This window comes from Lepisma saccharinum, chromosome 21, assembly GCF_977018435.1.
Source record: "Lepisma saccharinum chromosome 21, izLepSacc3.1, whole genome shotgun sequence".
Classification (NCBI taxonomy): Eukaryota; Metazoa; Arthropoda; class Insecta; order Zygentoma; family Lepismatidae; genus Lepisma; species Lepisma saccharinum.
In genome coordinates, this window is record NC_139249.1 from 55,233,719 (window position 1) to 55,248,350 (window position 14,632).

The 14,632-nt window shown below is 36.6% G+C and overlaps 1 protein-coding gene across 4 annotated transcripts in view; it reads left to right on the forward strand.

Moving 5' to 3' along the window:
* Ranbp16 (Ran-binding protein 16) overlaps positions 1–14,632 on the forward strand; it is a 176,387-nt gene that overhangs the window by 129,636 nt on the left and 32,119 nt on the right. For 2 of the 4 annotated variants that reach the window (XM_083142982.1, XM_083142984.1), the window contains one exon: positions 8,344–8,506. In XM_083142982.1, the coding sequence (XP_082999108.1) occupies positions 8,344–8,506 (163 nt within the window). The remainder of the gene's footprint in view (positions 1–8,343; positions 8,507–14,632) is intronic. The other 2 variants (XM_083142983.1, XM_083142985.1) reach the window with 1 other exon arrangement.

Sequence of the window (14,632 nt, forward strand, 5' to 3'; positions counted from 1 at the left end):
CATTCCTCCAAAATCTGGACTCTCCAGTTTTACTAGTAAAAAATCTGGATTTGGTCACACCTAATTTCTACCTGACAGAGGATGTAAGAAATCCCCCCTTTTTGTTGCTCTTGGTTAAGGAAGGTGTGATGAATACAACTTGTGAACTCCTTCCTTCCAATCAGCCATACCTCATTTCTCGCTCCTCTTGCGTGAAAACTTATCTGTCAAAAGTTCAAGGTTGCTGGTGAATAAAACTGCTGAAAAAACAAGGAAGAGAAAAAAGGGGAGGGAGAAGGCATCCTGCCATTGCCTTAGTTGGGGAAATGTATAGGGCAGAAAACGGAAGTTAGAGCTCACGTAAGATCGAGCTCGGTGTCCTATTATTTAATGTGGCTTTTTGCCAGGACATGAATAGTTGAATGTATTAACCTTTACTTGCATTTTGGTCGATTGTTCGACCATCGAATATAAGGTGCTACTCGTAATTTGGCTGAAAAATCGACCATGCAGCTGATTACAAAATTCCTGTTCTTTTATTAACTTGATACTTTTCTGTTTGGTCGGAAACACTTACAGTGGGTTAAACAAAGCTTTGGCACGTCATGTGGATGCACCCCCCCCCCCCCCCGAATCCAAAGTTACATATGGAAGTTGGCATGAATTTTACTTATTTGACAAAAATGTTATAACTTGTAGACTATTTGACCAATCTGCTTTGAGTAACTTTTGTTTTGCAGCTAAAACATCAGGGCATGCAACCGTGCAGAAATCAAAATGCCAAAGCCAATAAGAAGGGTTGGGTGGGCCGCGGCCCCCAACTTTCAATGAAAAAAATCATAAAAATGGGGAGTTTACCTCTTCCACCGCTATTTTGGGAAGGGGATTCAAAATTTAGCCTTATTTTCAAAGAATGGTCCTTTCTCAACCGAATGAAAGTCATTTCATGTTCCTGGGTGCATTACATTATTGAATATGTACTTAAAATCATTTATTCCTAGGTAAATGGTCTTGGATGCAAGATTAGGATGCAGGGAATACTAGTGAAAATATGTTAAAATTGAATATTCCAAATAGACACATTTTCCCAGTCTGAAAAGAAAATAGTTAATACATTAGTTTTTATTAATATGTGTATTATAATCGAAGTATTACACGTTATTAATTTGTGTATTATAATCGAAGTATTACACTTGAGAAAATTTACTATAGTATTACAAAGTACAGACTTAACAAAATTTAACCTTCTGTGTCCGAAGATTCTGTACCAATGTCAATGGTTGTCTGACATTCCGATGCGACAATTATGCGATGAAAGGTTAAAAAACAATTTTTTGACTGAAAAAAAAAACAAGGTTCAACAATTACACAGTGAAATACGGTACCTGTTAGGATCATTTGTTCACCAACCTCCCTCATTGGCAAAATGCCTTCGACAAGGTAGACACACCATGTGATATTTAGACACTGTAAAAGCATCATGCGGCTTTATTGTGTATCCTTCTAGATGGCCATTCTCCAGAAAAGTACCACCCAGTATCAGTGATTTGATATTTGGAGGACAGCTGGTTTCAAACAAAACCACACAAATTATGCACTTTGGGATGCTTGGTTTCAAATGAACCCAGTACTACGTGGCAGCAATTAACCCATCCTTTCAGTTCTCTATTTTTAAATACATATGAAATTATAACATAATAAAATGACAAAACAATCGGAAAATCCTATCAAATTGGCAACGTGGAAGCCCAAAAGTTTCTCATGCACAGAAGGAAAACTACGTTTACCCCATCTATCACGGTACGCCAGCAGCGCAGTTTGGAGTTACACAGTACTAACTCCTTGCAAAAAAATTAAAGGTAAAGAAAATTAAAACTCTCAATAACACCCACACCAGCATGCATGCAAGAATCTCCCCACCTGGAAGAAAAATTCATGATTAGTACACATAGGTCACATTACACTGGAGTCATGAAGAGTTATATATGGTGAAATGTAACCACTATGTGAATTAACAACGTTTATTCAATGATAAAACTGTATCCAAACAATCCAAAATATTAACCTGACCATTCCCAGTGGTCTTCATACTCTATTTTGTGTTTCTCTGAACTTTTATAATTGTTTGTTACAATGAGAAAAGAGAATATTGTTACATTACAAGATATACTGAACAGTATGAACGAAATATATAGTTCTTTGATCCCGAAGTGATTACTCAGGAACATAAAATATATAACACTCTTTTGGCTTAACTTGTCCAGGTAATCACTGCGATGTTTAATAAGAAAACTGTGTATACTCAAGTTTGTCAATTTTATCAATAGCTATTCATATCTTTCTACTTTTTGATGAGCTAGTATCTTCTTCTAATGTACTCAAAGGCTAGAAGCGATCATCGCGAGAGGAGAACGCGTGGTTAGTGTTCGTCAATGCAAAGAAAACGTGACGTCATCCTCTGCATTAAGTTTACCAATATAATAATTCACCAGATTTAGCAATCCAATTTCAATTATCACAAGTATGCTAGTCAACAACACTTACATATATTCAAGCATCTGCACGTTTCATTATTGCTACTGGCAAGGAAATCGTGATGGACTGTGAATAGATGCATGTGATTAAAGAAGCTTACACAATGGCATCTAGCAGCTTAATCACCTTGTTTTTCATCCATGTAGGATAAACAGAACACAAACCGCTTCCTCCCAGCGTTCTTAATATCTAAAAAATTGCATGGGTCATCAATGGTGTGACTTCAGTATGACACCCCTTACCTTCTTCTGGACGTAAATCAGTCTCTCATGACCTCCAAGCGATGCACTTTTCTCCAAGAACCTGAGCTGTCTTGCATCTCTCAAGGAAGTAACATTCTGTAAAACTCCTGCTTTGTGTTGTATATAACTCACAACCCGCGGCGGCACCAGGATTAATCATCTAGGGGTGAAGAGGGGGTGCGAAAGAAATTTAGAGGGTGCAATGCTGAAAATAAAGAAAATATGAGACACGCATGCAACCTTTCAAAACTGGGGGGGGAGGCCATGCCCCCTTGCCCTCCCCCTGAACGTTCATGATGATATTGTAAACATTCGGATACACGTTGCAGTCTTATTGAACTATGTAGTGAAATACAAAATGAAATTATCCTTGCATTTAAGAATACAATTTTTTAACCTTTTCAATGTAACCAATGGAGGTACAAAATACATAGTACATTTAATGGGCGTGCGCACAAAGGAAAGGGGGGCAATCCCTCCCAATCATGGACATAACAGTTTTTGAAAAACCCTGAAATGGTTTGTTTACCAGACATGTTACCAAAAACAAATACATAGAACATATTAACAAGAAAACTACTCTTCACGTTACAGCTTGCATTAAATAATTTCCCGAGCACGAATTGGTGATACCTTGAAAGCAGCTGCAATTTTTGCTTCAGTGTGAGGAAGAACAAGTAGGTGGAAAATAAAGCCGTTTATTAACAATGCAAAAAGAAAAAGAAAACAACAATTATCGAAAACCGCAAACAGGCCACTTGAAGAAACAAAAGAAGAAAAAATTCATAATAACAATGCTGACAAAAGAAAAAAAAACAGCCGCTGATTTTTAAGAGAGGCTTCCGCCAGTACAGGAAATTATGTATATCGTATTGGCATCTCTTTCAGTACTTGCCTGTTGCATACAATAATACAGTAAGGGTCTTACTTCCATCCCTAACATTCAGTGCTCAATGTGACATGACACAATATGACACACTAAGGGTTAGTGTTTTCAGTTGAGCGTAGGCGATGCGGAAGAAAATTAAGGGATGCGCAAGCACCTCCTTGCACCCCCCCCTCCCCTGGCACTGCCCCTGCTCACAACATTCGCCTCCATCCTAGAATTTTGTCAATTTAGGTTATTTTATCCAGGGTGCGAAATCATTTTAGACTGGTGGGGGAGAGAAATATATTAATCAACAAACCCCCTCCCCCTTCCCTCATATAGGATATACATATAATGTTATTAAAAGTACAAATAAATTACTAAATTAAAAATATTATTATTATTATTAATTACACAAAAAAAATTTACTTTTATATATATCAGATATTATAAAGTAGCAAACTAACTGGTTCAAGATGTTAATAAATTATGAAGTTTTTATTAAGTTCTTGCTTTATGTTAATATAAATCAATTAGATTTCATAGTTGTTATTGTACATCAATTAGATTTCATAGTTGTTATTGTTTTGCGTTCTTGTTTTACTTTTATTGTGCGTATTGAAGTAGATATGTTAATGATCTCTTGAGAGAGAAAAAGCATTGAACACACAACTACACTCATTTGTGTATGTATTTGATATTATTCTTAGTACAGTATATTTGAAATTAAAAAGTAATTGTTTATCTTTTGTTTGTTGTAACAAAATCTCTCCCCCCACTGAAGATGTTTGGTGGGGGATTTTTTAGGCCAAGATTGTTGGTGGGGGAAATCACCCCTTCCCCCCCAGGATTTTTCACCCTGATTTTATTGCACCTCCAGCTACGTATTATACTCCATGTTGACAAACTTACCCGGAACCTATTTTCTCTCTACGCATTACACCTCCACACACGCGCCACTCAAAAAAATTGTCACAATTGACACAACGGTCTTCCAACTACCTAGTCATATCATAAATTCTGTTACAAAGTTTAGACAGGGATGGCAGCGCTGGTTGGCAAGGTAACCCCCTCAATGTTTGATCAAACAAGAACCAGTACCATTGTGTGTTTGGCTGTGGCAGCGGAAAGGTGAATTTCACTGCGAGTCGAATGGAGTGGGGTGTATACAAAAACCGTGTGGCAGTAATGGCACTGCACAAAGTTAGCAAATCACCATCGGACATTTTGAACACCCTGAAAAAGCTGAATATCAACAGGATGTTTGTGCATCGGACCATCAACAGATACTGTAACACAGGGACAATTGAGGACCGACCCAGGAAAGGTAGACCTCGCAGCATGAGGAGCCAGAAGCTTGTGAAAGCAGTGGCGGTGCAGATTCGATGAAATCCTGTCAGGAAACAAACAGTGATGGCTTGATAGCTTAACATTTCAAAAATGTTGATATCGCGTGTGCTCCGAAGTGACCTAGGACTCCGCGCTTATTGGCGAAGTACTGGTCACTTCCTCACTCCACAGCTTAAGGTCCAGAGGGAGCAGAAAACAAAAAGACTTCTTCAGCATTATGCAAATGGTGGCCACAGGAGGATCTTTTCACGGATGAAAAAATCTTCACGATTGAAGAGTCTTACATCACCAAAACGACCTTGTTTATGCCTCGACATCCCAGGAAGCTCGTGAAGACACGCCACGGATCCTCAGAGGCCATCACCCCACCTCAGTGATGGTTTGGTGGGGTGTTTCCTACGATGGCACAACTGACCCCCACTTCTGTGAACATGGTGTGAAAATATGTGCAAAAGTGTACCAAGTGACAGTGTTGGAGCCACTTGTGATAATGTTAACCCACGCCATGTTCAACAATGAACCGTGGAGCTCCCAGCAGGACTCAGCCCCAGCCCACAAGACAAAGACCACACAGGAGTGGCTTCAGAGGAATGTGCCTGATTTCATTGCTTCGGCTGATTGGCCCTCCAGCAGCTCCAACCTCAGCCCATTGGACTACAGGTTGTGGTCAGTTTTGGAGGGCATGGTGTGTAGGAAGAGGCATCCAAACCTTGTGAGTCTAGAGCGTTCTCTTGTGAAGACAGTGGCAGACTTTCCACTCGAGTCTGTGCGTTCTGTGATCGATGACTGGCTTCAGAGACTTCGTGCCTGTGTGAAGGCCGGAGGTGGCCATTTTGAACAGTGTTTGGTGCTTTCTCTTGGCAAGACCTGTACCTTTGTAACATCCAAATATTAATACATTAGCTTGCTCACTGTGCCTGTAGTTCATTATTAACTTTATAACAGAATTTATGATATGACTAGGTACAAAGTTACATGAATTTTGTGTGTGTGTGTTGTCATAGAATATCCCAATTATGCTTGAAAGAAACAAGCACAAACTATTTTGCAGATCAGGATGCACTTAATTTTTGTAACCCTCTTCACCCCCCCCCCCTTTTCCTTTCTGTTCAGCAATCAATGCCCAGAAGAGTAGGCTGATTCTGTTACGAGTCAACCCCCTATCCTCTAAACTTTCTGCTTCAATTTAGCAACACACAGCGCAAGAAAAGCATAATTTTGAAGAATAAACAAACAATGGCCAAAGGTGCATAGTGCGTGGAATCAATACAACAAAATTACTTTCCATGCCGAATTCTGGCTCAAATAGAGTTTTCTTAATTAGACCCCCAGAACGAGCATAATTTCTCCCGCACCACTCCCATGCTTAACAGCACAATAAATGTGCGCTCGCAGCAAGCATTAACAATACCGTGGCAGGGCCAATGACGGTTTTGTCATACATCCATCATAAATATATTTATTGTTACTATTTTTAACAGATACAAATATTGCATTTGAAAATGAATTTTTTGTTGCAAGTTTTGTAAATGTGTCCTGTGGCACTTATAACAGTTTATGTGGATAAAAAATCATCTCTGTTGCGAGTCATTAAATTCGAGCAATGTTTGCTAAGGGTATGATGTCATTCCAGCATCGGCAGAGCTGAGTGTTGGTGACGCTGACTTCCAAACAACAACGTGCCTGGGAACAAGACAGATGTCGCATCTGACTGAGAAAAGTTTACGGAACAAGCAGATGCGAGGCTCTCGATACAAACAAGCAGACAAGTTCACCCAATAGCATTGCTGTACAAAATCAGATACTGGGAAGGGAGGGGGCGGACATGATGCTCCAGGGTTCCACCTGTTGGGGTAATAGAAATTAAGTAAAACATTTCAACTCCAGCTTTGAACTCTATGGGCCTGGGCCCATTGCCGACCTTTCAGATGCAAGTTTGTTCCACACCTGTTTTATGCTGGCACCTTCTTCCAGTGCAGTTTTGATGAATGGAAAAGACTGAGATATTTACAAGGTATTGCTCACAAAGCAAGCTTTGTCCAGACCTATCATGTGAGAATATGAGGTCGGACCCAGAAGATTTTGTTGCCACATTGGAACTGAGAAATGCTCGATTGTATACAGGTATATACACTACGAGAACTAACAGTTTTTTTTGTTTTTTTTTTCCTCAGTGTACACCAATTAGGGGTCCACTAGGAGACCTCTAATTTTCAAAATTATCCCAAAATTATGTGCATCCAACACCCATAGGTACGATACCAGAAGTGAATTTCGGGGACACTTTACGTGACAAATGTTTTCTTATAATTGCAATAGCTTTTCATTTTTAATTTTTACTTTTACGTTTTCGCTTTATTATTCATAGAACTTTGCTCGATTGCGTACAAGTATACAGACTATGAGAGCTGTGTTTTTTTGGATGACACAATTAGGGGTCCAGCGGAAGATAACTTTTTCAAGCAATAGTGATAACCTCATTATTGATACTGTTATGATACCTGCTGATGCCAGTATGTGTAAATGAATATTGTATCGCTCAGTATAAGTAGTAAAGTACAACTATAATATATAAGTACCAGAATTTTCCTTAAAAATATTGATATTTTAGTTGTGGGATTAAAAATTAACGAATTAAACGAAAAAAAAACAACTAATTACATCAAAATTTACCTTATTCAAGTCTGCATTAATCTATGCTAACCAATTTTTTTTTTTTTTAGAGTATGCCTTCTATTTCTTATCATCATGACAACAAAAAAGTGCCTTTTTAAAAATTTTGCAAACTATCGCTCTCTTTGAAGTTTTGTATAAAATCAGTTTTTCAGTGAATTGACAATAATTGATTATAAAAACAGATGCAAAGAGCTTGAAAACAAGACCAATATTGTATTTATAGGACCGTGCAATACTAAGAAAAAGTTGTTTTGCTAATTGATAAGAACGTTTTTTTTTTGACAAATTTTAAAAATCTGAAAATTAAGAATTGTGTTTAAAATCTTTCTGCCTGCACCATACTAAAATTTCAAAAAGAAGAATCATTTGCAAAACTCAAAAAGCGGCACTTTTTTGCACTCAGGACGATAAAAATAGAAGGCATGCTCAAAAAAATTTGATTAGCATAGATTAACGCAGAATTGAATAAGATAAATTTTGATGTAACTCGTTTTTATGTAAGTCTGCTGGTTAATTTTTAATTGGAGTCCAATTTCAAGTATCTATAATACTTTTTAATTCGACAATAGGTACCCATGTGTGTATGTTTGAATATTTATCTGCTGTGTTAGACCTTATGATTCAAGCTTAGGAATCATGAAATGATGTTCTGTTGTGCTTGCAATTTAAAATGTTCTTTAATTTCTCTTTCAGGATTATCCAAAGTTATCTCAGACGTACTATGTCCTCCTGGAATGTCTAGCACAAGACCATATGAGCTTTCTGTCCACGTTGGAGCCACAAGTATTTTTATACATCCTTTCATCGATCTCAGAGGGCCTTACTGCTCTAGGTGGGAACCTGAATATGTTCACAGGTACACGCCAACTAGGTTAGACACCTCTCGGACCAGGCTGACTTTTCCCCCACACACTCTGCAGGATTATCATTATCATCATTCCATAAATTTGCATCATTCATTTTTTCTTTCATGTTATCATATTCAAAAGAATATGTTATGCACTTTGAACTAGTTTGAATTCTTTCATCGTGTAAACTTAGGTGTAGATGCTTCGCAAATTAGCATTTTATCATCATCTAGATCGGTTACTTATTTAAATTATTTTAGCCTTCAACTAATTGCTTAGAGGAAGGTTCACATGCAGAAGCTCATTTACTGTCTTACATTTGATGCCTTACATGTAGTATCAGAAGATAGGTGAAGAATATCTAAGGCGATATTTCTTTGTTGGTTCTCTTGTATACTTTATCATTCATTTTCATCAGTATGATTAATTTCCTAGAGATACAAATACATACAAGAAATACAAATACAACATGCAAAGATGAGAAACTTTAAAATTTTGATGTGATTCGCACTATTTCTCGACTCTTTTGCCACTTCAATAGCTTTAGATTCATAATATAGACAGCCTTTTATTGGTGTGAAACAGGACAGAGGAAAATGGCTTATATGCTGTATAGTGAAAATCATATCTCATGTAGAGTATCCATTGCGAGAATTATTATTAACTTCGTTCTGTGTGGCAGAGTGGCAACATAACAACTATATTTGGGTATTGTGTTGTTTAAGAAGAATCCCAAATAGAATGAACTATACTGTAGGAAATTTGAACTGTCTCTGCTGCCAGCTTTACCTTTGAATAGTGCAATAAGTAGACAAGGCAGTTTAAGTATCATTGAAATTGATGATGAGATTTTGTTGGGATATCATCAGGCCACTTCCGGAGAGGTTTCTGAGATTTCCGTGACTGAAGTACAGAGTACCACGATCTAGACTGAAAACATGTGAGGCATGTTAAGTATCCAAGTGATACTCAGCAAGCAAGGCTTTTATTTAACAAACAGACTGATCATTTATTTGATGGCTCTTTTTATTGTGGGTTCTGCTTAACGATCAACCATTGGTAGGCATGTGCACATTCTTGACACCAAAACCTTCATTAGAACGCTATAACAGCTGAAAAATATATATTACACTGTGTTACTTGCATTTCTTGATAAATCATGCTGTCAACATCCCTTCCCCCCCACCGAGGGACACCATGAAACTTGCCCCTATCTGCAAGCTACATAACTATGGAACTTATTATACTTGGGCCTAATTTTTGTCGGAGAGGGGTGAATGCTTACTTGCGGAGTTCTCAGATGCCTGATAACGCCTGACAGAAACTACAATAGAACTACGCTGCAGAGAACATCTCAGCTATGTGAAGAATTTTCATTCAGAGAAAAAAGGGGAACGAAGGGTAGCTGGATATTTTATTAATGAAGACCACAAAATTAATTCTACTACAACACAATTCATCATAAAATTATCAAACTACTAGGACCACATATCACAAGGAGAAAAGCAGAAGTTAACAGGAACAATACTGGATCCAGTTCAAGCTTAGTTAACTAAGAGCATAACCCTCCCACACACAATGCTTATAAATGTGATTTGCTTGTACACTCACCCCACTTAGTACTCTGGCAGTTTGTTTCTTTATACAACATATTTGCAGAAGATACAATTCAATATACAAGTGTATCAATATGTGCTGTATAAAACACTCCTTATTATTAACTTTGTTGAGCTTGTATCTTTGCACTTCAAGCACTGAAGAGTGATTATCTTACGAAAACTCTGCAGCTTGTCCAGGACTGACCTATTGATATCACAACAGAGCCTGTTTGGAATCATTGTTTCCCACCAGAGAAAAATCAGGGAAGTCACTTCCCATTAGACATTTGCAAGTTAAAACAATACTAGCTCGGACAGTACACATTTCCTATTGGTGGGTCAAAGACATGTGTCTTGCAGCTACATCGTATTCTGGAAATGGATGCATGTCAGAACCATGCTTACCTTGCTTTTTAATGCATGGGTGTGCACTTTAAACATATAAGGCAGAAATGACATTAGTGTGAAATTTGAAGAAAGGGTAGAAAGAGATCACTACAAACTTATCTTCTTAGTGCAGCAGAGGATAACATTAATCATTCTCGGAGAGAAATTGCCCCCCCCCCCATTAAATTTATGTTAGATGTGAAGGGATCAACTTCAATTCCATGTTCTGTGTCTTTTCCTAGCAGAGTGGGTCATTTTGCATATTGTTTTCCTGTAGTATTGGAAGACACGCAGAAACTGTCTTTAGTTGCACGTGTGTGTGTGTGTGTGTGTGTGTTTCCTCATGCATGTTTAAAGAAGCATGTTGGCATATTTGTAATCTGCAGATATCAGAGGTAGGTAATATTACAGTAAATGCAGGGTGAGCAGTTACATTGTACTTCATAGTTAATAGATAAAATAACCTTGTCATACGATTAGGATATTCAAGGACATAGGTTGCAGGTAAATATTTTCCTTGTATTTTATGTTGAGAAAAGTAATAGGATTTTTTCCAGCATCTTTGTGGAATGCTTATTGTTCAACTTGAAGCTGAGAAATATGTATGTATTGTATCGATATATATATATTAGTTATACATTTTTAAAATCTTTTTTACCCAATGTTGCATTTCTGTTCTACTTTTCAACATAAAACATGATCATTTATCATTTAGTATATTTGATAATAATAGAAACTGTAAATGAAATTTTCCATTAAATTATGTAGCTATTGTGTTGCATTAATGGAAAATAAAATCATTTGCATATTAATCATCAAAATAAATTGAAAATGAGGTAATCAGATTAAACTTGCCCTTTTCATGACAGTTGCACATGTATTGTGGCTTTTGTAAGATTTTTGCTACAGAAATAACATTTACTTATAAGCTGCCAAAATTATTGCAGCATATAAGTTCAGTAATATATGATTTTATGTGGTCATTTTAAGGATATTTATTAGGGATGGGCCGATAAAAAACTTTGACCAATACCGATAAAGTACCAATATAAAATTTACAGATACTGATAACCGATTTTCTACCAATTCAGTATAAAATTCCAAATGGTCCTTGAAGAACCTGAATGGATCGTTGACCTCCTTAATAAATGTGTGTTTCAAGGTGGCTGCAGTGCAAAAGAAGTTCCATACTTACACATTTACTTTTTTAAAAAGTAGGGCTGGAGATTATCCTTAAAAATTATAACAAAATGGCAGAATTTTGCACTAAATTATAAGATATTTATAGATACATCAGATCGGTAAAATAATTGGCAATTTTACCGATACACCGATATCGGCTAATACCGATAAGACTACCAATTAATTTGTCTCATCCCTAATATTTATACAAGTCCTTAGAAGTGATGTTTTATTCTTGGCATATATAACATATGAGATGTTAGTGTTCTAGCAGTGCTAACACTGCATCTAAAGCTTGATTTATTGACTTAAGTTTGTTTTATGTCGCTTTTCTTCCACTTTTGGCTAATCATGATGAACCTAATTAAAGAGAAAGTGTACTTCTAATACAGAATGTGTTCCAACTTGGCAGATATGTCTGGTATATATTTTTATGGGTCAACTCCGTAGTGATGCTTTTTTTTTTCTTTCTTTCTAGCCCAGCAAGTTTTGTAAAATATGAGAAAGTTATTACTTTTATAGTTATTTGAAGTTGATCCCTTCATGAATTTACTTATTTTGTTGCCATCTAACACAAAATATTTTGTTCCACTGAACAATTGGCTGATGCCAATTTGAACCAATACAAATGCCATTGCTCGTATGGATTGTAGCCTACACTTGCACTCTTTAGCACTTTAAATTTGTTCATAATAGTTATAATTGTTACAGTGTAAGTATTACATTGCAACCATGTGAAAATAACGAGCCAGAGTTTAGATTGAAATGAGTTTTCTCAAGTGATCAGCCAGGTCAATTTGGCATCATTTTTCAATGTGTGGAGTGCATACATTACACTCATTATCAAGTAATATTAATCTTTATACTGCGGAGCCTCGCATGCCTGTATTCTCGTTGAAGCCAGCACCTTTTCAAGTGCGTGCTTTTCAAACTTGCCACGAAAAAAATCAATCGTATCTCAAGAACTAATTGTCGTAGAGAGATGAAATTGGTGTGCCTCCCAATAATTAGTGTTAAAGGAAGGAGAAAACAATTAAATTTCAAACAATTGGCATATGGCACACCCATGTGCCCCCACTCCATAGTCCGAAGTGAATGAATAAAATATAGTATGTAGCAGTGGTACATTCCTACAACCATGCAAATCAGACTGTTACTTCTTGGCAAAAATATAATAACATTGTATGAAGTGGGAGTGTTGGCAGCTTACGGAATTTGCTTCTAGTGTCAACCCTATCTAAGTAACTAAGGGAAACAAGGACTTTTTCAAACTTCACTTGTTAATAATAGTAACAAAGAATATATTGTTTTGTAATTCAAGTATGGCATAACTTCATATGTACGTATATACGAAAGATAAAAAAAAATACGACTGAAATTTCATGTGTAGTTTTCAAGAAATAACACGTTAATTGCTGCCCTATGCTGCTAGTCGATATATCGACCATCCATCCTCAACGAAAATACAGACTTGGTTGAAATATTGACCATCCGGATGCTAAAGGTTAAGTGTAAATTATGAAACAGTACAGAAGTGCTAATTCTGATTTATGTCAGGCTGTCTCTTGGTCGCCACATAATATTCCCTGATGTATGCACTTTCAAAGTTTGAAATAAAACGCTGATTTAACCTGGATGATCTCCCATGAACACGTGTGTGTGTAATATTACCAGGAAAGCTACAATTCCTAATAATTAGATTAATTTATCAGATTATCGTAATGGATGCAGGATGCCAATTGAAACACCCTGATTTTATGTCTATAAACTCTTGTTGTATGCAACGTAAGAAAGCCTCACACAGTAAGAGTTTTAGAAAAATCTCAGTACACTTTCACCTGACACACACAGAAGATTGTCAGTTTATTGTGCCAACTTCCCTGTAGTACATGTGTACATGCTGTAACGTTCAAATTTCGCAAGGTGCTTTTTTTATTTTACAGTTGTGACTGGGATTAATTGTTATTCTACTACCTCAAAGGCCGTGGTCGGTTTTAGCACCATGTGGAAGTTACAAAATCAATTGGGTGGAGGTTATTGTCGCGTTTTTCACGACACAAAGTTGCCTGTGAACTTCGCTATCCTTAACTCCAATTCGGGGACAAACACAAGAATATTGGCGTTTACGAGCTGATTCCGAAAATGAAGGAAAGTAGTACTGCCACCAATTTCCAAAATGTGTTATAGGCTACAATAAGGCTTATGTCTTTCTAGATTTGTTTACCTTCACCAATAACTACAATTGTTTCTAGCTACAAATGCCTCTTTTTGCTATTCATTTTCTATCGTCTAAGCACGTAGTGATTAAGGAAAAATTCAGCGTAAATGAAGTCAAACGCAGATGTCCAAATTTTTAACAATTCAACGACGTCATTTATTCCACATTAAAGGTTAACAACAAGGTGAACATAGTCTTTTTATAATTACCACAACAAGATTACGTCAAGAGAACCATTAACAACGTTCTTCATAACATTTAGGATAATATTTGCAAATTTAAATCGAACAACAACTTATGTCCTTCTTGACGCTGACTAGGTACAACCTGTTTGAACAATAATTTTACCGCATTTATCACTATGCTTATATTTTGTAGTTCAAATAGTCTTAATCAACCATTCAACAAAAGAGGTTCAAAAATTTGGAAATCAGCTAAATTGAGAAATCTACAATTAGTTAACTTACTTTCCTATCCAGGCATCAACCATTTTTTTAGTGATATAGACTAAATCAAAATGATTTTACTCTTTTAAACAACTGTCGTTATTGTGATTATAGATTCATAAACTGTAAAAAGCCCATACTTAGAAATATACGGCAAATTTACACAGACCCTTTTTATTCTTTTTTTTTTGTAGAAGAGGCCCTAGATGCTCATTCGGAATTAAGTAACTGAATTACTTCGCACAATTTGCCAGTAAATTGACGGAATCAAAAAGGGGGAAAAAAGGGGGGAATCGTGTTGTT